The sequence below is a fragment of the Pelodiscus sinensis genome, chromosome 5 (genome assembly GCF_052426305.1).
Source record: "Pelodiscus sinensis isolate ZL-2025 chromosome 5, ASM5242630v1, whole genome shotgun sequence".
NCBI classification, from domain to species: Eukaryota; Metazoa; Chordata; order Testudines; family Trionychidae; genus Pelodiscus; species Pelodiscus sinensis.
Window position 1 is genome coordinate 25,107,419 of NC_143056.1, and position 25,988 is coordinate 25,133,406.

The following is a 25,988-nucleotide window of genomic DNA, read 5'->3' on the forward strand; positions in this document are numbered from 1 at the left end:
TTTATTCTTGCAAACAGTGTAGAGCATCAGACCCTTTTCTAGCTAGAGAGCATCTAATCTAGCCTTTAGAAACTTGCAGAGCAATTAAAATCATTAGACACCTCATTCCTGCTGTCCTAGATCCTCCTGTCCAACCTCGCCATGCAGGTTCTTGGAAGCGCAGTGCCATGCATAATTTGGGCATAATTGCACAGCTGCTGCAAGCGGACTGTGTCTCTGCAGCTGACCTTGGTCAGTGCGTCTGGCCTCTGAATAGATGTTCGCCTTCTTTTTTTCCACTTTGACAGCTCCCCTCTCCCTTTCCTTCTCCACACTCTTCCCCCAGCCCACTCCTTGTCTGTTCTCATTCTATAAACACCCCAGTGGAAAGGTATTCGTGAACAAAACGGCTTTTGCAATGCACAGGGGTGGCTGGCGCATGGAGAGTTTCAGCTTGCGCTCTCTCTCTCTGTACTTCCCTTTGGAACATTTTAAAAAAAGAATAAATGTTACTTAATAAATGACTCATTTGGATTTTTACAGCATGCTGATGTTTTTTACTGGTCATTTAAAAAGGGTGAGGTGATGACGGAGGAGCGGATACAGTACGATAACAAACAGGGGTTATTCTGCCTGTCTTCTTTTAAGACATTTTTTATTTTCAGAGTCAAACCCATAGCCAGCTAATATAACTGTAAAAGTTGTCATGTGAATTATTGGCTAGTAGAGTCCTGAAGCATTCTGTTATCGCTGTTATTATTCTGCCCAGAGAAATCCAGATTAGAAATGACCATTTACTTGTTTTGTTTTATGTATTAAAAAGACGCTGCTATTTTTTCCCCTCGTAGCCCCCCCTCCCATTTGCTCGAATGCCCTGTTACTAGCTCATACAAAGAGACTGAAACTGAAGCGAAGTTTCCTGAGCAAGATGGTTTTCTTTTTCTTTCTCCCCACCCACCCCCATGGTGGTAACTAGACTTGGCCTGGTGCCAGCTTGTCTTTCAACAAGGAAAGAGCCATTCCAAATTGAAATTTATAGAGCAGAGTCCAGCTTCAAGGGCTGAAGCCCGCCAACAGCTCCAGCCTCTTTTGTTACTGATTAATTCTGCAAGCAGTTCAGCTGGTTTGCTCACTTTTGCCTCCTCTTCACAGCCCTGCTGCATGGCTTCCTAGGCAGCAAGGCGGCTGCTGCTGCTTCCCTCCCCCCAACCTTTTTCAGCAGCGATTCCCCCTTCTCTGCTTCGCAGTTTTAACCAGTTGAGGGCTGAGTTGTGCAACAATGTCTTTTTATTAAAAAAACTAAATTATTTGCCTCCTCTTATTTTACCGCAGCTTGTTTTAAGTTTCTGGGGCTTCCCCTTTCCCATCAGCTCCCTTTAACAATTGCTTTTTGTCAGCATTTGAACCCAAAGTTCCCATGTTTTAATTAGTTTACTCAAACACACACAGGAGGTGGGGGTAGGGTGTGTGAGTGTGTGTGTGTGTGTGTGAAATGGTTTCTTTCAGCTTTACCTGCAAAGGATGTTTCCTGTCACAGCAAGCGGTTTCCTGCATGGTGGGGTTTTAAAGACGGGCCTCAAGGTGGGACAGGGGCATAGGTCAAAACAGCAGCAGCGGAAGGACAACTTCAGAAAGGTCGCTTATGGTTATGGCTTCCATTCTGCAATGAAAACCAGGCCCTTGTGAAGTCAATGAAAGCGTTGCCATCAGCTCCAGTGGGGCCTGAGTTTCATCCTTAGTGTGCACTTAGCTTTCTGAATGTGAGCAGCATCACTGAATTCAGTGCGATTACTCATGCATAAAGCTAAGCACATCCATTAAGTGCTTGCAGGATTTCTGGCCTGAGTTTGTATTTTCAGTCCAAGTGGACTGCATGTGGGAAATGCATAGGGAAAGATAAGGAAGGTATAGTGGGACTGCTATGTTTAAGTGCCTTGGGGAAAAACTTCTGCTGCTGTTACAAATATCCTTGGATTAATGTGTTGCTAATTGTGACACGATTAAGTCCTTAAAAGTGTCCCCAGAAAATAAAAGACAGAATGAATGGCTGGTGGTCATTTTTTCGTATGTCTTTATTACTTCCAGTCACAAAGTGTGTGTGTGTGTGTGGGTGTGGGGGGGGGGGTATTTTAAAATAGTTATTTAAGGAACTCAAAAGTCCTTAAAGAACCAAACCAAAAAAAGAAAACCCCCAAAACCCCACCATCCCATCCTCCAATCACCACCAATAAAATCAACAAAAAACTCAATCAAACAATAGTTTTCTGAATCCCCCGTGTATGTCTTTACAGTGAAACTCTTCAATTCTTGTTTAAACATTTCTCCAAAACTATTTCTTAGGAAAAAAGGTACGTTGTTTGCCTATCGCAGATTAAAAGCTTACCTTTAATGTGACAGCTACTTAAATCTAGTGTCGGAAGCATGTCTCCATTTTATGATATTGTGAAACAGGCCTGGACCAGCCACAGTGCACTTAACTATGAGAGAACAAGGTAGAATTTGTGGGCTTTTTTTTTCATTTTTATGGTTTATAACCAGAGACCTTTTCTGTGTATGTCTGTCTCTTAAAACTTTTAAGTTTACAAATGGCAAGCACATGTAAACCACACTTGGAAATTTATGAACAAATAGTTAACCTTAAAAATCTCAAGTTCACCAAAACTGAATGTTTTTTTTAAGTCTAAGGACTGTTCTTTTTAATGTCCTGGCAGAGAAATCTGAAGATGGATTTTTTTTACTTTATAAAACATTTATAATTTCAGCCCTGAAAACTCAAACACACACAAACTCTAAGAACGCTTTCACATCTGTCTCAGCCTGTGTGCTGATTCCCTGGGGTCCCATTTATAACAATCTAACAAGATAGTATCTGCCTTTGAATATCAGTAAATATGGCTAAAGATCACAAAACTGTACTCATAATTGTTCGAGACTAAAAGGAAGAATATAGTGTTTGATTAATGCTTATGGTACAGGATTTCTTTGCAGAAAAAGATAAATCACTTAACCAACCTCCCCTCCCCCATCCTCTCTCCCTCCAGACTCCACCGCAGAAACCCTATCCCATTTCTTCATCGTTCATCATTTATGGAGATGTGCTTTATTTTAGATTTTTAAGATGATCAAGGATGCCTAATTATATGGGGGATTTTTGCTTGAAATAGAGGCATTATGTGATTTCACTGATACCGTCCAGGATCTGGTTTATTAATTTGAATTTGTTTACCACCAAAAATTATCCATCAGTGTTTCCTCTGAGTCAGGGTACATTGGCAGAGGAAGCCTGCCCTGATGCTGTCCTTGCTGTATCTTCCCTGTGGATGTCTGTCTCCAGCGCTATAGACCAGACCCCTAAAATGCACTAAAAATATTAATTGGGGGAAAAATGCATAGAAATGGTCATAAGAGGTCATGGACAAGGACACTTGTTTATGTTTGAAGGGTTAGTGTTTGTTATCTGAGCACTTATATAGTTGCAGCCTGTACAGCTGCCATCAAAGGTTGTGATTGTTCAAAGGGATTGAGAACTGTAGCATTAGCTACTTGGGGTACTGTACCATCTTGCATTCTGTCTCTCCTCTGGCTTATTCAGTGTTTCTCTTGGGATACTTGGGAATTGATTTCCATTGTCTCCACTGATCATCTAAAATGTTGTATTATTTAGGGCAGAAATGCAAACTATCTATCTATCTATCTATCTATCTATCTATCTATCTATCTATCTATCTATCTATCTATCTATCTATCTATCTATCTATCTATCTATCTATCTATCTACCTCTGCTAGTTAGCTCTTCTGAAAGTGTTCTTTAAAATGGTAACTGAGACATTACAATAATAACTGTATTGGTGTTTAAAAAAATGTCATTTCACAGAGGGAATGAGGAGAGGACCCAGAACCCTGCTCCATTATAAATGCTGCTCTAGATTCCCTGGAACTGATTTGATGAAGTGGCAAAGATGGTTTGCCCTCCAGAGATGCTGTATAAGCCAAGGGTGGTGGTGGTGGTAGATTTGTGCAATAAGATGTGCTAATGTATATTTAGTGCTATTCTCTCTCACATGCTTCTGCCTGTGCAAACATAGGTGCGGGCCTTACCAGCAAAAAGTCTGCCTGGAGGAGGAGTCAGGGGCTTTAGCCTGGCACAGGCTAGAGGCTGCCTGTTCAGCCCAGGAAGCGGGAAGAGCCCGCTGGAGAGGGGTGATGAGGTTACCCAGCAAATGAGCAGACTGATCCATGATGAATTTAACAAAGAGGAAAGAGTGTTCTAGGGCTTAGGGTTAAGGGCAGAAGTAAAGCCTGCAGGGAAGAGGTGCACATTTCCCAGAAGAGATTTTCTCCAGTTAGGGTTGCCAGGTGTCTGATTTTGAATCGGACAGTCCAGTATTTGAGCTTTCTGTTCGGGAAACAAATTGAGAAAATATAAATGTCTGGTATTTTCTAAATAAGATGTAATGTAGATTGTGATGTAATGTCAAGTGTGTCCGGTATTTTTGTTGAAACCATTTGGCAACCATATTTCCAATAAAAAAAAAAAGTAGCCCTTACTGATGAAATGGTAACTAATATGCAGACCACCTTCATAGCAGAAACTCCTTCCCCAATATGCAATTATGTAGGAACCTTTGCATTTTGAAAATCATTCATGAATATCTCTGCTTAGCACTTGCGGCCATTAAGATATATTGGCCAGCTTTCCTCACTCTTGCTGCAACCCAGGCAGTTCCACTAGTACCAGTGTTGGAAGCTCTAGTGTAGAGAGCTTCATACAACCCAGTTTACTCTCAGAGAAGGATTATGTGGCCCTATGCTTTACAACGTGGGAGGCCACTGGTCCTTCTCCGCACTAGAGCTGTCCCTGGTAGAGCACGGGTGAGACGTTTTTGCAAGCATGACTTTACGGTGCTTCTTTCCGTCCATCTCTTTACAAACATTGACAAATAATCATGGCTGCCCACATGGGGAAAGTATTGGCATCCCCATTTTACAAATGAGACAGCAAGTTGTTAATTGCTTGACTTTCAGAGGTGCCCCCCTCCAGAGTGAAATTCAGTGGGAGCTGCAAGTACTCAGTAGCAAAATGTTCAAAGCCACAGAAGGCAGATGGTGTCAAAGACAGGATTAGACCTCAGGAGTTCCTGGCCTTCAGTTTGGTGCTCACACTGCTAGGCTTCTCTGCATGTTTTGCTATTTTTGAGCAGCAAGACCATATCCTCCAGACAAACGCACACACACGAACACACACACTCGCACTCAGGTGAAAAAAACACAAACTGAAGTTTAAGACCTTTTCTCTCCTCCCCCCCTTGCTGTCCCTCTGCTGGTTAAATGTGTAGGATGAATGCTGGAGGGTGCTCGATGTGTCACTTCTCAGTGGCACAGCATTGTTGCTTCTGTGGGCTCAAAGCCAAGAGATGGTTGCTGCTACTTAATTGAATAAGGATGTAAGTAAATTTCACTTGGCACCTTTTGCAATCAAAGGAAAAAGGAATACTTTGCCCGTATGCAATCATTTTTTCCTCTTGTAGCTGTGGGCTAGATTCTGCTTCCCTTGAAAACACTGGGAATTTAGCCATTAAGTTCAGCAGGGGCAGGACTGGATTCTCACCTCTGTCACATACACTGATACAGCACTTGAGTCAGGATTCCTGCACTGTGGATACTCACAATTCATGTGCTAAGGGAGAAAGTGAGGGTTGGGTGGGGGCGGGAGGGGGGGGGAGGGAGGAAAAGAAAAGATCGTGGCAAAATTGTGCGACGCCCACGTAAATATTGTTTGTATGAATTGGGTCCTTCATCTTTTGTTAGCAGCAGCTTGTTAATTAACAGCAGATTAGTGCTGCTTTCTTCTGACACATGAATATATTTTGGGTTAGAAAATACTTGTACTCAATAAAACTGTGACTGAACAATTCAGAAAGTACTAGTGAAACTCTGTAATGGATTCCCTTTTTATCCCTCCACAACTCCCCTCCTTCTTTAAATGCAAGCAGATTTCTGCAGTCTAGTGCAGCAGAGATACGTTAAACACAGCTAAATAAATCATGTATACTCTTGGCGTTCTTGGTAGTGAAAAATCTATTGGCTGCTTTTATTTCCTTATTTCTCAGCATTTGCTTCCTACCTGTTTTTGAGTGAGTGCCCAGAAATAGTAGTTTTGTCAAAGGAGTAGATTATGCCAGCCAGCAGTTCGCTCTGCCAAGTAAGCTGCTGGATTGAAAAACCCAGTGACTTTTTTTTTCCCAGTGACACTGAGCTGCCTCCCCCTCCCTAAATAAATGAGAATGTAGAATATGGGTATTAAAACCTGCAACATGGGGAGATGTAACTAGATACTAGCAGTTTGTGAGATTAGTTTAAGGAAATTAGAACATTAGAAAATTGGTAAACAAAATTAATTTATTTCTTTGCTTTACTTAGCCAAGGAATGATTGATCAGTTTCAGAACAGGAGGGAAAATAAAACAGAATCAAAATTTGCATGTTGCGATTCCTTCAAATTTTTTTAAAGTAAACTATTTTATGTGTGTGAAGGTGAAAGGATTGGCAATAACAGTAATAAAAACCAGACATTTTTTCCTTCTCTTGATCATTTCCACCCCTTAGATAGCCTCTGAGATGTGAGGATAAGGTGACTAATCCTTTATTTTAACTGAGTTTTGACTCTGTCCTCTCCTCATACGCTCCCCTGTTGCGGAGGAAGAGGGCTGTTTTTCTCTGTGCCTGTTAGCGTTATGAGTGGTAACTGCCGTTCCTTTCCTTCTGGATTCCAAATGTCAGGCCAAGGGCTCCTGTAGTCTGTCTTTATTTAGGCAACACTTCCAGTGATTTTGACAGGGGTTTCACCTGAGTAAGGACTGTAGAATGGACCCAGGGCTCACACCCCAGAAGTGGAAGGTAAATGGCTTTTTTTGAAAAGACATACAGAGCCATATTCATCATTCATGCTACTTCATTGTAGCTGGAGAAATGACATTCCGTAGAGGCCCTCAAACATGCCAATGTCTCCAGACGGTGGGTCCAAAGCTGAACAATCATTTTAGGCAAAGCTCCGACTGATTTGGAGTTGAGATAATTGAACTGCAGAGCATGATTCTGCATTCCTTTTATACCATCAAAGCCACTGTTGAAACCAAAGAGTGCTTCACATGAGCTTACTTGGGCTAGGCCTACACTACAAATGTACATTGGTATAATGATGTTTTTCAAGGGTGTGAAAAATCTCCCCTGGCTCCCTCACTGATACAGTTATACTGACCTCATCCCTGGTATAGATGTCACTGTATCTTGCTACTGTTAACTTAGCTATTGCCTCTCACAGACGGGGATTAACTACACTGTTGGAAGAAGCTCCCCATTAGTGTAATAGGATCTTCATTGAAGCAGTACAGTGGTGCAGGTGCAGCATTTTAAGTGTAGACTTACCCTCACTTGGATTGAAAAACTAGAAAAATATTCCTTTCCTTCCCACCAAAGCCTCAAATGCAATTCTTTGGTCATGCAGGCCGGGTCTGCCCCTTTGTCCCCACGGGAGCTGGTGGAAGTTTTACCTTTGGTTTTAATTGGAATGGGATCAGGCTCTCGATGAAAATAGTCCTTTCTGTGGTGTATCTAAAAATCCATCACTGTAACATTCACCCCAATATGGAGGTTCCAATAACATTCACTCCAATATGGAGGTTCCTATGAGGCCCTCTATACCCAACAAGCTTTTTGGGCAGAGAGCACAAGAGGAGTGGCTAATGCTTTTGGTGCATGCTGCATAATAACTCTGAACAGGCTGGTCGAGAATAGGGGTAATACTGAGAGCAAATTAGATTCAATGGCTGGGAACCCAACTCCATTGCTGAGAGACGGTGAATTCCTTATCCCCAGTTCCAACTCTGTTCCCTGCACAGTGCCTATTAACTCTGGCTTTGTTCTTACACCTTAACTGAGCTCATTATTCACAGTAGATTATTACTGTAAACAACCACATGTCCTGAGAAGCCAAATTAATTTCTTCCTTTGCTTTACTAAGTCCAGAAACACCTGATCAGTTTCAAAATGGGAGAAAAAATAAAACAGAATCAAAGTTTGTATATTATGATTCCTTCAAATTTCTGGTGGGAATACGCTGTGATCAAAATGATATTTCCATAGAGGCTTTTGCTGCCAGTTTGTTTAATTACATTAAACAGCGGTATAAACCTCAGCAGAACAGAAACCTCTCTTACAGCCAGGCACTAGAATATTAAATCATAAAGAATAATGATACTAGTGTTAACGGGTTATAACAATCTTTATCAAATTAGTGAGCTAAGGTGTTACTTTGTTTTACCAGTTCTGATATGCATACACATTTTGCCTTATCGCCTATTAAAAGACCGGAAAATGGATTGAGTTTTGTTACAAAAAAATCAAGAAGTTGTTTAGAATGATACATCGGAAGACTTTTTGTGATTTTGCGATCGTGATTCCACTCATCCATTCATCCTTTAGGGAAAGGTTTACAATACATATATTGAAATGCCATTTACATGCAGAAAATCAGGGTTAAAAACACTATCGTTGAAACTAATTATAGTTCAATTTTTTTTAGTCAATGACATTTCAGAAATTTGGCTTGAAAGCTAAGAGGCCATAGAGAGATATTGTTGCAATGTGATATAAAGCAATGAGCACCAGTTTGAGTGTACAGAAACTTTAATAAAAAACAAAACAAAAGCATCCACAAGCTTTTATTTTGCTAGGACAATCTAGATGAATTGACTATAACTTCCTAGTGCTGAACATGGCTAAAATGGTGGTCTTTTGCTTGCCCTCTGATGGCTGCTGTACTTCCGTCTTATTCTCAACTTGATTTTTTGTAAAACATCCTTTTTGAGAAATCAGTTTGGCTTCAGTTTCACACACACATACTAAGAAAGGGCCTGATTTGGCCTTACTGTCAGTGGGGCTACTTGTGGATTAAAGGCACTACTCATTATAACTAAATGAGGTAGAATCAGGCCCAAAGAGAATAAAAGTACAGCTGTTCTTGTTTTCTTGAGGCTGAATTTGCTGGTGTCCTTCTGCACTGGTTGCGAGGAAAAAGGGATTGTTTCTTCATTGTGCTTGTCTTTTACTTTCTTTTATAGAATTTGATTATTAGTCTTCATCTAGTCAACATTCCTCAAGAGCCTGATGGTGCTACAATTATGTAACACCAGAATTGGGTCCTTTTGCAAATAAAATGTGATTCAATCCTTGACTATTTCACCTTTCACAGTGACTATAATAGCCTTTTCATGCCTTTTTGGTCCACCTTAGATGGCTAATCAAAACCAAGCTGTTTCATTAATTTTCTTTCTATTCATGTATCATTCTGTTATTTATTCTGATTTATTGGTTGACCACTGAATTGATAATTAAGTTTAAGATCCTGCTAAAATCTTCAGGACTTTTAAAATTCTGTAGATTGTGTCACTTTACTGACTTCATTTGTACATTCATGGTATCAAACTTTGGCCCATTTAAGTCCTTACTAATGAGGTTTCTCCCCAGAGAGATACACAAAGTCCATCCTTATTTTTAAAATCTTTTCCCCTAACTACTTGCCACTCATTATTATGTTACAGTTTGCTTTTGTGAAATGTCATTGTGATTGTGTATAGTATTACATGGGGGTGGGGAATTGTGGTTACAAATTTGCATGTAAAAAGTCAGGAAAAGCAAAAGTGAAATTGCTAGTGATGTAATTGACTTATTCACATTGTATATGAAGCAGTTTTTGATGACTAGAGAAGCAACAAAATGTATAGCTTACTATCCAGTATTTTATAATGTAGGTAAGTTAACATTGCTATCAGCAGGAGACTAATTGTAAAAAGAAATATGTGGTACTCTCCCAGACTTTGTCCACAAACCAAGTTATGCCCATATGCTAAGTTGGTAGATATCAATTAGAGAGACTAGCACAGATCTTGTGTATGTGCCCTGCATACAGTGATATGAGCTGATTGTCCTCTCTCCACTTTCTTAAAGTAACAGTGAAACAGTTAATATGGTTGATATTTAAATAGTTATCATTAGTCTTCAGAGTTAACATTTGCTGAAATGAATAGGGCAGTTCACAGCTCTCAAACAAGTTCTGCATGAGGATGCTGGTGCGCACTGCAATATGAGTAGCCGAGAACAAATTTTGGTCCCAAATGGACAAGTGTAGAAGCCGCATGTTCAGCACAATTGAATACTGATTAGTCCAGGCTGCTCCTCTGCTCTATGCATGTCCCTTCATTTTTAGATCTTAAAACAAGATGAGCTACCAGCTACAGTCTCATATATGTTGTGTGTGTGTGTGTGTGTGTGTGTGTATGTGTGTGTGAGTATTTTTGTATCTTTGCCCACATGCAGTCCTGATTTCACCTCTTAATTCCCTTTGTTAATTCCAGGGCATGTTAAATTGCTCTGATCATCTATTGGGGTTATTATATGTTTTAATTATGATTCTATCAGGAATATTTGCTGAATTTTCAGGACTAAAAATTTCAATCCCCACAAGGATTTGTATAACCATTGAAAATCCTCAGGACTTAATTATGAGAGCTGGGGAATGAAACCAGGAGAAAATTCATGCATTGTTTTTTTGTCAATCCTGTATATATATATATAAAAAACAAACCTTCCAGAACTGGAGTGATTATTTTTGTTTATTTCTTTATTTCAGTAGCACCTACAGGCGCCAGCTGAGATCAGGGTGCCACTGTGCTAGACACTGTATGTGCACATAGTAAGAGACCCTGAAGAGTTTACAGTCTGAATAGACAAGACAGACAAAAGATGGGAGGGGAAACAGAAGCAGAGAGAGGTGAAGTGACTTGCCCAAGGTCACAGGAGGTTAGTGGCAGAGCTGGGAGTAGATCTCCACTATCCTGACTCCCAGTCCAATGCTTGCTTTCCTAGACCAGACCAGGTCAAATGAGAAATTGTTCTGATGTCCTGTTTGTTAATGCTAGATACTTGAGGCCTGATTCTGTCTTTACTTGTTCTCCTCTCTTTCCCTTCTGCCCCTTCCTGATATTTAATACACTTTTATGGAAAGGTAGGCAGATACCCATAATGCAGACACTTTTGTCTTGAGGCGGAGGGAGGATAGTGTAATTTGGACCATAATTGCCTTGGGTTTTGGTGAGTAATTATTTTCATATATTTAATGGCAGTTAAGTTTAAAATAGCAAATATTGGTTTATTTCTTAACTTCTTTGCATTTTAACCATGAGCAATTAAAATAACAAAGAGAAATTAGTGGGTTTGGTTCATTGACCCAGCTTTGACATTAGACAAAGCACTGTAAAGTGTTTGGCCTGGTTCTCTAGTCATGTCTCTTGATTGGGAAACAGGAGCCCCTGTATGAGATCCAGAGTGTCTTTTATATGGATACTGATGAGTGGCATACAAAATATGCAGTGTGATATCACCTGTTGCCAAATAGTGGGACAAATCAAAATTAACTTGCCTGTCTTCTAAAGGACAGGTTTTGGCAGTCCATAAGCAATCTTCAGGGATATTAGGGGTCATCTGTGAAAAGTCAGATGGTTTGCCAGGTAAGTAAAAATATCTTCCTCCTTCTCTTTATCCATCAACACCCAAAATAGAACACATAAGTATAAGGATGTTCAAAAACATAGAGGATTTGCATGCACAAAATGGATATTTTTGTTATTTAGTAACCTCACATGGGGTGTTTTAAGCTTAGTTTATTTATGTTTTTAAACTGTTTCCAGAGCCTTGTATGGAAGGCATTAGTGAAATGAAAGTTGTTTGTTTATTTATTTATTTATTTATTTATTTATTTATTTATTTATTTATTATTATTAATGACACATTAATTCCTTGTACTGAATGCATACTCGGCTGATCCATGAAAGATCATTTTCTATAAGTGAGTAAATAGGATGCCTTTTAAAGATAGCTTCAGTAAATCTTCACCTTACATATAAATATGTGGTCTTATGATACAACATAAAAGCTCCAAAGACAGGGCTGCAAAGGCACTGACTATATGAACTTAGTTGCTTCCATGTTTTTTTAAAGCTACCATTAAAACAAAACCAAAGAATTGTACAGACAAAAGACAATGTTTACATTGTGTTAAGGATATGACATAAACTAACAAAAGTCAGGAAGTGTAAAACTGAGCCTCACATTCACTCTTCTTAACCACTCTGTTGTGCTTAACCACTGCAGCATGCATATTATGTAACACAATACTTCAGGCTCATACAAATGCTTAGACACAACAGGGCATGTTAGGAAGATGATGGCATTGTTCTGAAGACAAAGTCTCAACTATAACTTTTCATTTCTGAAAAATGATGTTTAACCTCACTTTTTTATGTTTAGGCTCCCCCCCCTTACCGTATTTAAATAATATTTTTTTTTCCTCTTTAAAAATGGATCAGCTGTGGGAGAAAAGTCTCATCAGATACTTGCTCCATTTTTAGAAAGGCTTCATCTGTGACAGTTTTGTGCAGTTTATGCCTTCATCCTTGCTGTTTTTTTTAAAGTAGCATTGGAATGTTTCTGAAGACACCAGCTAATTCTTTAATGATTCCTAGAATATGGCTTTTCAAAGTTAAAATATGGAAATAATTAACCTCAGATTGTAAAAATCTGCAGAAAAGCCAAACAGACTCTGTGCAACCCTGGGATCTAATAACAAGGAAGGTGAGTCCTGTTTTTGGCTGTCCTAAGAGAGACCCAGGGAATGATGACCTACATGCCTTGTCCCTTGAGCACAGTTAAAGCTTAGCTATCTAGTGCTCAGATAAGGTGGCCCTCAATTTACCTGGAATTTGAAATTTCAAAACAGTAGAGACTATTGACTGTTAATTAGACATCTTTTAACTGCAAAATGATTTTAGCAGCTAATACTGTTTATTATGTGCTTCAGTGTGAATCTTAAGTAGAGCTATTAACATGTAAGAAGAGCCTGAACTTACCAGACATTTTGTAAAACTGCTGGATTTTTGCAGCATTGTTTAGAAATCCTGTCAGGAAGGGAGGACCTTTCTCACTTGGAGAATGTTGCATGCATATTTTCTATCAACTGATCAGTTGGATAGGACCATCTTGCACTCTTCTTTCCACCAGCTCCCCAATAGGCACGCTGCTTCTTACCTGGTACCTCTACCTAGTACTTTTACCTGGTACCTCACATACTGTTAAAAGGCTTGGTCTTATTAGTGAAAAGCATCCTTGACTCCTGCCTGAATCATATACAAGTCGAGGGCTTTCAGCATTTTGTAGGTTCTGTGCAATAGGCAGGAACAGATTCTTAAAAAGCAATGACCCAGAACAGACAGGGGAGTTATTCTATATTTTCCTATCACTTTGTCACTAGGAAACTCCCAACCTTTTGCAGGGTAGAGTTGACTAAAATGACTCTCACTTAATAAGCAAACATTTAATTATGGGGATATTTCTCCTTCCCCTGTCTTAATACATATAGTGCCCCCCCCTGCTTACAATTTAAAATAAAGTGGCTGGTTTAATATTGAGCCCATGAAAAGAAACAAGATTGTATTTTTTCTTTATTTGCTTGAATTTGAAATGGGTTATCTGCCTATCTTGTTTATGAAATTTTGTGCTGTCTTTGCTGCACAGACTGTGACTCCCAAATCTTCCACAGCTCCATTTCCATATTCCTGCGTGCTTGTTCTTTGTTAATCACTTGGCAAGCGCTTATTTGAATATTAAAAATTTCTTTAATCATCAAAGGCAGGAGCACAGCTTCATGAATATTCATATTTTTTTCCTCCTCAGACTGGATTCTAGTTCATTACCCTGCAGTAAAGCCAAACAGTCATCAATCGCGCTCATTACAGCCGCTGGCGTTTTGATTGGCTGCCTGCTGCTGGTAGCTTTCTCCCTCCTCCTGCCCCCCACCTCTCCCCTTCTCTTCTCTATGAGCTGTCGTGTACCTGCCAACAACAACAACAACAAAAATATCAACAATGTAAGAATAGATTTCTCTGGTTGAAAAACAACTTTGCAAACTTGTCAAACAATCCTCGTCACTTTTTTTTGTTTTATCCCCCTCCCCAAAATAAAAATTAGAAGGGAGAAACTTGAGCTTTAGAGATGAATATTTGTCAAGAGAGTTGACGTAAGTTTCATTTGCATAATGACTTTGTACTTCTGCATTAATAAAATTTGCATATGAAGCCATGTTAATTACTCCTGATCATGCTTTTTGCATTCATGCATAGTAATTTTCTCCGACTTGTGAGAATTAATGTCTTGGCATGGGGGGAAGAAGAGGGGGAGTTAGGGTACTGTCAAGTTTCTGTGCCAGTGTCCCTCACTCACACTCTTTTTCCTTCGTGATCATGTCGCTGTTCTTCTATGACTCATTTATGCATTATCAGTTGGAATCTTTGGGATAAAGAAACATATCTATTCTAAGGGAAACCTCGTTTGCAAAAAAAAAAACAAAAAAAAGCCCAAATATAACAACCCTCCATTACAATATTGCATTTCATATTTGCAGATAAAATAAAGTTTAGCTGGAGAAAGACTGTGAGGCAGTGTGTGAGTGTGATTAATCACAAATTGTTGTGTGTGCTTTGGCTTGTACTTTTATTTGTGTATGAACATGACTTTGTGTGTGCACGCGCATGTGCATATTTTATGTGGGTATCTGCAAATGCTTCTCTCTCTGTGTGGGAGAGGGGTATTTGCCTCTCCGTGTGTACATGCCATGGTATGTGTGATACCACTGAAAAGGTTAGGACATCTTTGTAAACCTCAGTACTGTACATACTATATGTGTGTGTTTGTGTGTGTGCATGCTTCCATGTGCCTGGGTGTGTTCCTATGCCTGTGTGTGCCCCCCCTCTCTGTCATCTCTGTGTGTAAGAGAGAAAGAGAGTATAGAATATCCATGTTAAGGAGATTATAATTGTGATGGGATACAGTCACAGAAAAACTCTTAGGATTGTTCTCTGGTGTGCTGATTATGCCACAGACACCCGCTTTCTTCCTTTCTGGGGCTCCCCACCACTCTGTCCTACTGGGCCAGATTCTCTGCTCTCCCCCAGACAAGTCACAGAGTTAGGGTTACCACTCCTTTGAAGAACAATGCAGCTAATGAACCACTCTAGCTCTGGGAGGACACAATTCTAGGACACAGCACCCAGGAAACCAATCCTCAAAAGGGATCAAAACCCCAAATAAATCTGTCTTTTTCTGAGTAAAAGTTTTACACAAAGAAAACTCATGAGGATATTCATCCACTTCATCAATGAAAGAGAGATATGCACAATGGTTGTTCCCCCCGCAGGAAACAATTATACTTGCACTGGGCCTGATAGTAAACAAAGTGTTTTTATTAAATACAAAGAGTAGGACTTAAGTATTGCAAGTGAAAACAGTTAGATCAAAGTAAGTTACTAAGTTAAAATGAAAACTAGTTAGTGCTAATTCATTAAAAAACATATTGCCAATGGATTCTTACCCTAATGATGACCATACTTTGCAGGTCAGAAAGTCTTTTATCCTGACCTCGGTCTCCAGCCCTTTGTACCCTTTCATGGTTTTTCTGAGCCATCCAAAGACAAAGAGATGATAACTTCCCATTGCTTAAATAGGCTTCCCCCAAGGGTGGGAACCTTTTGTTTTACATTCCCCCTTCCAAGGAAAACTACAAGGGTCAAAATGGAATTCCAGTACCAGGTGGTATGGTCATATGTATTACTAGTTCAATCACCTTTGGACTTATAGGAAAAGCAAGGCTGTTTACATGTCATTAAGATGATCAAGTCATTAAGGCTTCCAAAGGGGGCCACCATTCATGGCTCTCATTAGCACATTTAAAACTATAAACAGTCTCATACTTCATATTTCTAACTTTACATACAAGAATGATACATGCACCAAAATAAGATATTCAGATCTGGTAGATTGTAACTTTAAAATGGATAGGTTACATGAAGTATTTTGTCCAAAGCATCTCTGAGTTATGCATATTTATATTCATAAGCCAATTTTCATAAAGCATGGGGGGCCCATCACAATAATACTAGGTGGAAAAGGGCCGTGTGGTAATATGCAACACAGATGAAGCAACTCATTTTAGGAAAGGCTTTCAGATCAGTTGGAGAGATTATCAAATAGATGTTCATTGCACTGTCGGATATGTCTGGCTCATGACTGCTGCACAGTAAATACGGAATACCAGACTTCTCAGAAAGAGATGCAAGAGTGAACCTGAACATAATGGCCTGTGTAAGAATAGGTTTGCCACCTGCACTCTGAATTTCCTGCCTTGGACTAATATCTGCCCTTATTTTAAGAGCTATCTTATATGATTTAACTGAATCTGTTGGTCTGTCTATCTGTCCACATATTGGGGTAGAGAGAAGGAAGTAGGTACATACAGAGGCATGTTCACACTTGAAAGAGAAGCTTAAACACATGCATACACACAAACACAACACACTGAAAGGAATGCAAAAATACACATATATATATATACATGCACATTTGTCACAATATAATACATAAAGCAAGAGCTCTCTTAATCTGGTGTCTGCAGTACAAACTCTGATATATTATTGTGCTTCGTACTGTTCTGCAGATGCATCTGAAAGGTTCATTTTTTTCCCCATATACAATACAGTATGTCCAGTAGTGCCTAGGCTGGATGAAAGGCACACTGAATAGATAACATTTATGTCTGGGTGGTGACTTTCTAGGGGGTTATCATTTTTCACCAAGATAATTTTGATTTTGGGGGATTATATTTAATTTATCTTCATTTCATAGACTCAGAATCAGAAGGGACCATCATGATCATCTAGACTGACCTCCTGCACATGGCAGGCCACAGAACTTCATCCATTCACTCCTACATTAGATCCCAGACCTCTGGCTGAGTTACTGAATCCTCAAATCATGATGAAAAGACTTCAAGTTATCGAGAATCTACCATTTTACACTAGTTTAAACCTGTCACATGCTACAAACAAAGGCGAAAACACTGCAGGGTCTCTGCCAATCTTATATAGGAGAAAATTCCTTCCTGACCCCAAATATGGGATCAGTTGGACCCTGAGCAAAAATGACTCACAGATGTCTCTGGGAGTCAATTCAGCAGTGATGTATATGCAATCTAGAGCCTTTTTAAAATGCAAGGAAAAATGTCTCCACTCTCAAATGCATTGGAGCTCTTTTATCCAGACTGATCTCTCTAATATGTACTTCATGCTATTCTAACTACAAAACTCCCATTGACATCAGTGGGAGCTCCACATGCAGAATGAGTGTAAAATATACAATAGAAATCTGTACTGTGGGTGAGTGATTCATTCATACTGACTGCATAGGAGAATTATGCCTCAAACTTCTAGTCAGGGACTCTCTCTCTCTCTCAAATCAGTTTTTCCAAGGTAGGTTCTAAAATTGCGCCATTCTTTATTTTAAATCTATGCTTCCTAAAACCCAGATTGCACTTGTATGTGTTGGCTGAATGTCTAGATTTCTAAGCACATGATTTTCTTATGTAAATGTGATTTTTTCATCCTTGGTTGAGTTTTTATATGTACAAAATTTGGATGTGAAGAAGCATGGACAAAGTTTGACAGGCTAGTTATGGAACTGTCAAATTTTAGTTCAGGAACCTGAATACCAGCACATTCATCTAATTGGGCCAATTTGGAACTCTTTACACTGTTTCCATTTTAATCCAGTTCTGGCAAAATCTTGTGGTGATAAATGATTCTCCTTAGTTAGACTGGTGTCAATCCAGAGTAATTGCAAGCCGTTCATTAAGACTACTCTAGAATTGCAGTAGTGAGATGTGGTAGAGAATTTATCTCAGAGTATATTTACACTGCAGAGTTTTTTCAGAAAAATGGCCATTTTTATGGAAAAACTACATTTATATCCACACTGTAATTGTGTTCTTGTGACAGAAAGTTGAAAGAACACAGGAGTTTTTCCAAGAGTGGTATATCTCTGAGGGAGGAAAAGCTCAGTGGGTTTGAGCACTGGCCTGCTAAATCGAGGGTTGTGAGCTCAATCCTTAAGAGGACCATTTAGGGATGGGGCAAACCTGTCAGGGATGGTACTTGGTCTTGCTGCTAGGGCAGGGGACTGGACTTGATGACCTCTCAAAGTCCCTTCTAGTTCTATGAGATGGTATTTTTCCATATATTATTACAAGCCTTTTTCTGAAAGAGCTCTTTTGGAAAAAAGGTGTACGTGGACAGGGAAGAGAGTGTTTTTTCGAAAGAAGAGCCCTCCAGGAAAAAGCATAGGTGCTCTAGTGGCCACTCCATCCATAGTAATCACAACTTAAATGTGAGATAGTGTCCAATCAATGTGGATGCTATCTTTCAAATAAGCAGATCACTTTTTCGATGTGCTTTTGCTGTGTGAACACTCTCTTTCAAAAGAAGTTTTTCTGGAAGATCTCTTCCGGAAAAGCTTCTTCTGAAAGAAGCCTGCAGTCTAGACGTAGCCTCAGGGGGAGATTTGCTAACATAATGAATGGGTAAATATTGAGTAACTGATCTTTTGAATTAGGAGGAAGTTCATAGATTTTTAAGGCCAGAAGGAACCATTCTGAACATCCAGTTTGATCTCCTGGATAACACTGGCCATAGAATTCAATCCGGTAATTCCTTCATCTAGATCCATAACTTGTGGCTGAGTTGAGAGTGATCTATTAGTATTTCACAGCACTGTTTTAAAAGGGCAAATTTCTGCTTTGCTTGCATATGTCTATTCTTAAAGCAGTTAAACTGATGAGGCGATACCTAACTTTTGTTTCTATCTTTAAATACATTCTTTGGGCTAGGGCTGCCTGGTTCCCAATAGAAAAGGTCTGGATGGACAAAACCTGGACACATTCTTAATGAACTTACTGGGGCACTACCGGGCACCAACTCTGCAACATTTCTGCAACTAGAAGGAGGCTTTGTTTGTTTAAAAAAATGCCCTAATTTTCTCTGGCCACTTCCCTTGCACCCAGTTGATGAGGGCTCTCAGTTTATTTTCCAGGCAGCTTGCGTTTGCCAAGGTGCCACCTTGTCTGGTCCTCAGATGTTTCTGAATGTTATAAGAAAAGAAGGGAGAAATGGGGGTGGGTGTGGGGAGGAGAAGGGAGGGAAAGAAGGCACCACTTGTCTATAATTGCTGACAGAGGAAGCTCAGGCTTGTGTTGGTCTATCAGCCCTGGGAGTTTTCCTCTCCCACAACACCAATCCATGTAGTAAGACCTACCAGGTTATGCTTTATTGTTTTTTGCTTCTCTCCTCTTTTCCTGCTTTTGCCCCATTTTTGCTTTTTCACACCTCTTAGCAGTGGCCTTTTTGATCCTTGATTCCCTTCACTTATTGGAGCAGGATCTCTGGGACTAGAACTTGGATTGTATTGAATCTTTTCATGATTCTGAGGGCCATGGCTAAATGAAACAGCTTGAAGCCACCCTGATGTTTAAGAGAGAATTGTGGTCTGCTGAGATTTTAGGAAAGACTACTGTGCCTTATTTTGGTCCAGTCACCAGGTCATACTGCATGCTGGCATCTGTGCTCCTTTCAGGCCTCACCTCCATATTAAAGCTGAATTCACCCACAGGTATGCCCATAAAGTCCATAGGCAGAACTTTGACCCACCTAGTCTCCATTTCAGCTTTGATTCTGCTGAAAGGTGTAAATGACTGGCATACACATGACTTGTGTTCCTACTGTATGAGCCAGTCTGTCTCATAGAAACATTGTGCTGCAAAGGTTGTGGTGCTGCACATAGCTAGTTGGTGGTCTGACACTGGTTGCAGTATAATGTTGAATATTAACTCCCAGTACATAAACAATAGATTCAGATGACAAGCTCACAACTCCTCACAACAGACAAAGTTTCCCAGTAATCAAGTGGCTGAAGCAAGGCAACCGAGTGTAGCTCAGCATTATACTATTTTTTTCAAAATAAAAGTGCAATTATTCAACTGTTTTAGGATGCCTTGCTCCATTCTTAGGTCTTTACTGCTCAGTAAAAATGCTTAAGACCATAAGAACAGCTATACTAGTCAGATCAAAGGTCCATATAGCCCAGTATCCTGTCTTTCAACAGTGACCAGTGCTCGGTGCCCCAGAAGGAATGAACAGAACAGGTAATCATGAAGTAATTCCCTTCCCTTTTTACTGTGCTTTAAAATTATAATGAAGTGGCCCCAATATGTGTATGTCTGACATCTGTTTCTTTTTGCCTGGCACATAGTCATACTCAGAATGTAGTAGAACTACAGTCCAGTTAATGGTTATCTTTACCTGTTTGTGCAGCATTTTCAGTGAGATCAAACAGTTCCAAAAAACTGTCCCTTGAGCTGCAAAGATGGCTTCTATTTAAAAGCAGTCCTTGCGAAAGAGCACACATTTTTATCCTTGATGCTCGGAGCTCAAGTATTTACACAGGGAATTTAGACTCTTCACTTGTGGTTTTGGCAAAAGCTTCACACAAATGTTTTGCAGTGGTGGTCTCTTAGCCATTTAAGATAAACGACAAAATCAAATGCAGTCCTTGCAGACTAGCACTCTGGATGCGGTGCCAAGGATGAAGTAGCTCTGTTTGCCTCACATGTGTAACTGTCAGATCAACATGTAGCCATAGTTTTCGAATTGGGACTCTTGATTGGAGAGGATGCATTATAACATGCTGCTTGCAATGTCATAGGTCTTATGGCAGAATAGTTCTTGATGCCTGAGTGCGTAGGTGTTTATGCATGCACACACATGTACAGAGTTGTCACCATTTAAATAAACTAGCAAGAGCGCTTGTCAAAAGATACCCCACAATTAACACACTTATTTCCTGATCTAAATGTAGGGGAAAACCTGTGGTTTCTGAGATCCCACTGTGAGGTAATTGTTGGCAAATGCCAGCTTTTGAACGGCTACCACCACACCACATACCTTTATTTAGAAGCTACCCTTGATTAGTTACAGCTCCTTGTTGAGTAATTACATAAAAGTCGTGGCTTTAAATAAGCATATATTGCCAGATCCTCTGTGGGTGTAAATTTGTGTTGTTCCATGGGGAAGTTATGTTGATTTACAGTATTGTGTGTGTGTCTGCATGCATGTTTGTGCATAGGCGTGTGTGTATATGCATATTGTTAGTTTTATATTTTCTGTTTTAAGTCATATGGCTCCTTTCTGCCTTGTGTTAGGGGAAGAGAGGGTTTCCAGAGAAGCAGCAGAGGGTTCTAAATACAGCTTAAATAGCAGGACATTTCTAGATGCATTACAAATAAATAATATAGTTTGAGGTTAACAATATCATTTTTCAGCTATTAGAAAAAAGGTTTCTGCATACTTGATAGGCTTGATAGGGAAACAGAATGCATAAATGGGGCATGCAAAATACGTAACTGGCTGGAGCTCAAATGGGAAGGAAACACAGTGGCCCATGAATGCTTTATTCTGGGAGCTTGATTTCTGGCACCTCTGTGAATCCATTTGAGCTATGAGTCGCTGCACTTTGTCTGCGCTGGTGGCTTGAGCCTGTTTCAGCAGCAGCTCGGCAGAAAGCCTACCCAGTTTTGTGTCCATTAAATACATTAACATGCCATAAACCAAGAATCCCCCTTTTAATTCGGCTCCTAAACACGTGCTGGTGGGTCTGGTACTGCCTCTGGTTCTCATCTGTACCATCACAGACTTTTGCTAGCTTCCCTCACTGGTCACCTCATCCCCATTCACTCAGGTTCCCCTCCATTGGGCCCCTCTCCAGTCAGAGTTTGCTTCCAGAAAATTACCTATAGCAATCTGTGGTTTTGAAGCTCTACAGGTCTCCTCTTGCCTATTCATCCCCCAGCCTGGCTTCTCCTCCCTGACTTCCCAAGAAGCCACACTGGTCTCAGCCTGACATAAAAATTAATTAAAGAAAAGTATGTAGCCAGTTAGGCCTAGTCACCCTCCGCCCTCTTGTTTTCCCTGATGATGCCTCCTCTGTCCCTTCAAACTTAGATCCGACTGACAGTTTTTTCTATTGTTTTTTCTCCAGGGCCGTCCAGGCCTGCAAAGCTGCCGGGGGCTCCCATAGCTGCCTCCTCCCACCCTCACACATCAGTGATCACGTCACCTCTCCGCGCACTGGCCTCTCTCCCGCCCTGCCTTAGCCTGCCCTGCTGTGGTGCACGTGCAGTCTCAGTTGGCGGGACTCAGACTGAGACTCAGACTGAGACTTCAGGCACATTTGGATGTCATTGTCAGTTGTCAGGTAATAGAATTTTTTTTTTTTTTTTTTTTTTTTTTGCTATCTGAAGGTCAGTAGTTCTACCAAGTGATGTCATCTTTACTGTGGGAGAGTCGCCTTCGCTGGGTTGTGTGGGGGAGGCAGTGAAAACATCATCCATATTCCCTCCCATCACAGAGGACGGGGAGTGGGTCCATTCTTTTCCCCCCACAATCTACCCATTTTCAGATATCACCACCAGCCAGGGCTGGTCTGTTTATGCCACATTGTGAGCAAATGTCTGAGAATCTCACATAATGGGATACCCAGGTATCAAGATTTCATCTCTCTGGGCTGTTTATTCTAAACTTAATTGGATAACATTTAACATCGGAGGTCTTCTTTTTCTAATCATTGAGAAAGGTTAAGGGCTTTCCGCAGAGTCCATGTGCATGTAGGATATATGTGCTCTATGCACGCTTCTCCCTGGCTTTTGTGAAAATGTTCCTCGTTCACTTTTTTCCCTTCATTTTTTAAACCCTGACTCTTGTCACTTCCATGAAGGAAATGTGATATGTAGATTAGTGGAACCCAGGTGGCCAGGGAGGACCCTGACATGTGATTGACCACAGAGTTAATACCTGACCCTTCTTATTGGGCACAGAGATCTCTTTGCATTAGTGTGTGTGCTGAGTGCAGGTTAACTGAGGGTTCAGGCATGTGGTGAATTGTGGGGATTAGAGGTGGAAACAGGAAGGGCCTGAAAGAAAATTCAGCAGAGGCAAACTCCTAAAGTGCTTATACCTGCCTTACATAGGCCAAATTCTGCAGTCTGTATTCAGACAAACTTACTCAGAATACTTCTGAACAAATACTGCATACAAACGGCAGAATTTGGTCAGCCAGGAAGGACTGAACAGAGTAAAAAGTGGATGAAGCCTTCAAGATGGCCCCTGATGACCAATATAAGTTTCCTTGCATTCAGCTTTTCATTGTAGTGTGTGCAAACCCTACTACAGCACAACATTGACTGTAGATCCAAACTTGGTTCCTATGATTTAGTTTCTTTGGATAATGCTTGTATTTCATTAAATGCATGTGGTCTTTCCCTGGGGGATACTGAGGCTTTGGGGGAAAGTTAGGAAATTCAGATTTAACATGTTGAAAAGAGATTGAAAGTTTTGCAAGTATTTTAACCTGGTCTTCAAGGACAAAGAGTTTTCAAGAGGAAGTTTAAAAATACACAACAGAACCTCCTAGTGCCTGATCCAAAACTTAAAATCCACGGATAGACTCCAGCTGACTTCATCAGACCAATCAGTTGGATTGGGCCAATAGTCCAGTAAGTTTTCATTCACCAACTTTGATCTAAGCACAAACTCTCTGTAACCAGCATGACATGTTGCACAGTGCAAAACATTTAAATAATGTCTGCCAGCTATGTGTGAAGTTGCACTATATTCAAGTTGTTAAGCAGGTTGCATTCTCGGTGGGGCTGATTCTCTACTCTGTCAATCTGGCTTCAATTCATTGGCTTCAGTGGACTGACACTGTCATAAAACAATTATTATCAACCCCTTATAAACAGTCAACATAATGTTGGATGATAGGCAGGTACTCTTCTTCCCCCCATAACTAATAAAACATACTAGAGCATAGCTCATATTTTCTGTTCCTCTCTATTTTTTGGTATAGACTAGACCTAGGTGTCTTTGATATGTAAGTACAGTAAAACTCCAATAGTCCGGCATCCAATAGTCCGGCACTCCTGATAGTCCGGCATCAAAATGGCAAGAGCCTAGTGAGTGAGCTTCGGCAAAAAATGAGTTACAAGGTAACAGCGGCAGCAGCTGAACTGAGCAAAAAGGGTAAAAAAAGCTTAAAAAACCTAAAACATTACAGTATACTGTATACAGTATGTACAATAAAAAGGGTTAAGAACACTTTATATACAGTATATAATGTATACAGTATATATATATAACCATCTTATAGTACCTCCTGATAGTCCGGCATATTTGATAATCCGGCACCACCTAGGTCCCATAGGTTCCGGATTATCGGAAGTCTACTGTAGTTATAATAGTGAACTGATACACTGATGCCCTACTGCTTCTAAAGCAAACATAGACAGTTAATGGAGAGACAAGAAAGTAAAACTAAAATTAGAAAAGGAAGGAAAGACTAATTCATTACAGCACATTGGAACACAAGACTTTTCTATTTTACGTACTTTCATTTTATAGTTGTGTGCTGTTAGTGTTTGGAACGATCTATTTGCTAAAAGAGTGATGCCAGCTTTGTGGGGAGATAGACCTGTTATCATGGCTTTCTATAATTATTGCTACAGTCTATGGCACTTAGAGAATAGGTTATATCAAAGCACATGCTAAGTGTTTATGACAGTAGTTGGTCAAGTTCTGCTTGAAAGAAACATTTCTCCCCCTTGGAAAGGAGGCTCATTTCTACTTAACCCTTAATTGTCTTCCATGTATAACACTGAGAACATAGAGCAAGGTCTTACTTCTACCCAAAATGTTTTGTGGGAGTGAAACAAAAAGAAGTTTCTCTTTGTGTTGACTGTATGGGTATGTCTACACTAGTTCGAGCTAGGTAGGCAAATGAGGCGACTGGAGTTGCAAATGAAGTCGGGATTTAAATATCCCGGGCTTTATTTGTGTGTTCCCGTCCGGTCGCCATTTTGAAATTTCACTAGCCCGAACTCACTGCTGCGCGGCTCAACGCGGCAGTGAAACATTAATTCAAACTAAGTCCTTAGTTCGAATTAACTGTTACTCCTTGTGGAATGCGTGTAGCTGCGCGGCAGTGAGTTCGGGCTAGTGAAATTTCAAAATGGCGACCGGATGGAAACATGCAAATAAAGCCCAGGAAATTTAAATCCCGGACTTCATTTGCAACTCCAGTCGCCTCATTTGCCTACCTAGCTCGAATTAATGAGCTAGTGTAGACATACGCTATGATAATACCAGTGATAATTTCAGTGTTGTTTTCTTTCCTCTTCATGTAAGCATTTACACTGGAGAGTCACTTACTCCAGCTTTAGGGATCTGCCTGTCTCCTTGAATTGATTAGTTTTTTATTCTGTCAGCCTTGTTCCTGTTTCTGAGGAATTGTTTCATTCTTTGAACGAAAGCCATTAACATTTCCATTCTCTCTCTTCCCCCTCCTTTTCTCACCTTTTTGTATGTTTCAGCTCTTGCTTAAATGCTTAGTAGGGTCTTTACTTTTTTCAGTGTAGCCTCAACCTCTCTAAATCTGAGGGTTTTCAATTACTCGTGCGTCTGTGGGCAGCTATTATCTCTGTCTGTCACTCACAAATCAGGTCCTTCAGAGTCTGTGCAATTTGTGGTGGCATATCTAAGCTGTTGGCCGCGTATGGGCACCCACATGTCAAAGTTGCTGTTGAAAATTTGTCTTGCATACAGCACACTGTTAAGTTGTGCAAATGGGAATTCATTGCGTCATTTAGGACTGTTTGTGTTCTTTGGAAATTGTGATGCTGATAATATTCAGTAAAGTCAGTACAGTAAGAAGCACACCGAATGGATGCCAAAGAAGTTCTGCTGTGTTGGACCACTTTTTGGTTGCTTGTTGCATATTCTGTTAGGTTTTTGTTAAATTTGTGTATAAGTCAACACAGGCTGTAGAATTAGCAAGTTAGAGCCTGCATATTAAAATAATATTTTAATATCAACACATATCACTGTTGCAGTGTCTTTTGTCCCTGAGAGGTTTCTCTCTGTTGAATTGGGCTCTCTTGTTTTAAACATTTTTAGTGCCTATTTAATTAG

General features: G+C 40.2%; 1 protein-coding gene across 7 annotated transcripts in view; it reads left to right on the forward strand.

The window, feature by feature from the left end:
* The window catches only part of BCL11B (BCL11 transcription factor B), a 111,996-nt gene that overhangs the window by 25,482 nt on the left and 60,526 nt on the right, over nt 1-25,988 (forward strand). For 4 of the 7 annotated variants that reach the window (XM_075926605.2, XM_075926609.2, XM_014573920.4 and 1 more), the window contains one exon: nt 22,006-22,221. The exons of the other annotated variants lie outside the window; for them this stretch is intronic. In XM_075926605.2, the coding sequence (XP_075782720.1) occupies nt 22,006-22,221 (216 nt within the window). The remainder of the gene's footprint in view (nt 1-22,005; nt 22,222-25,988) is intronic. 7 annotated transcript variants of the gene reach the window in all.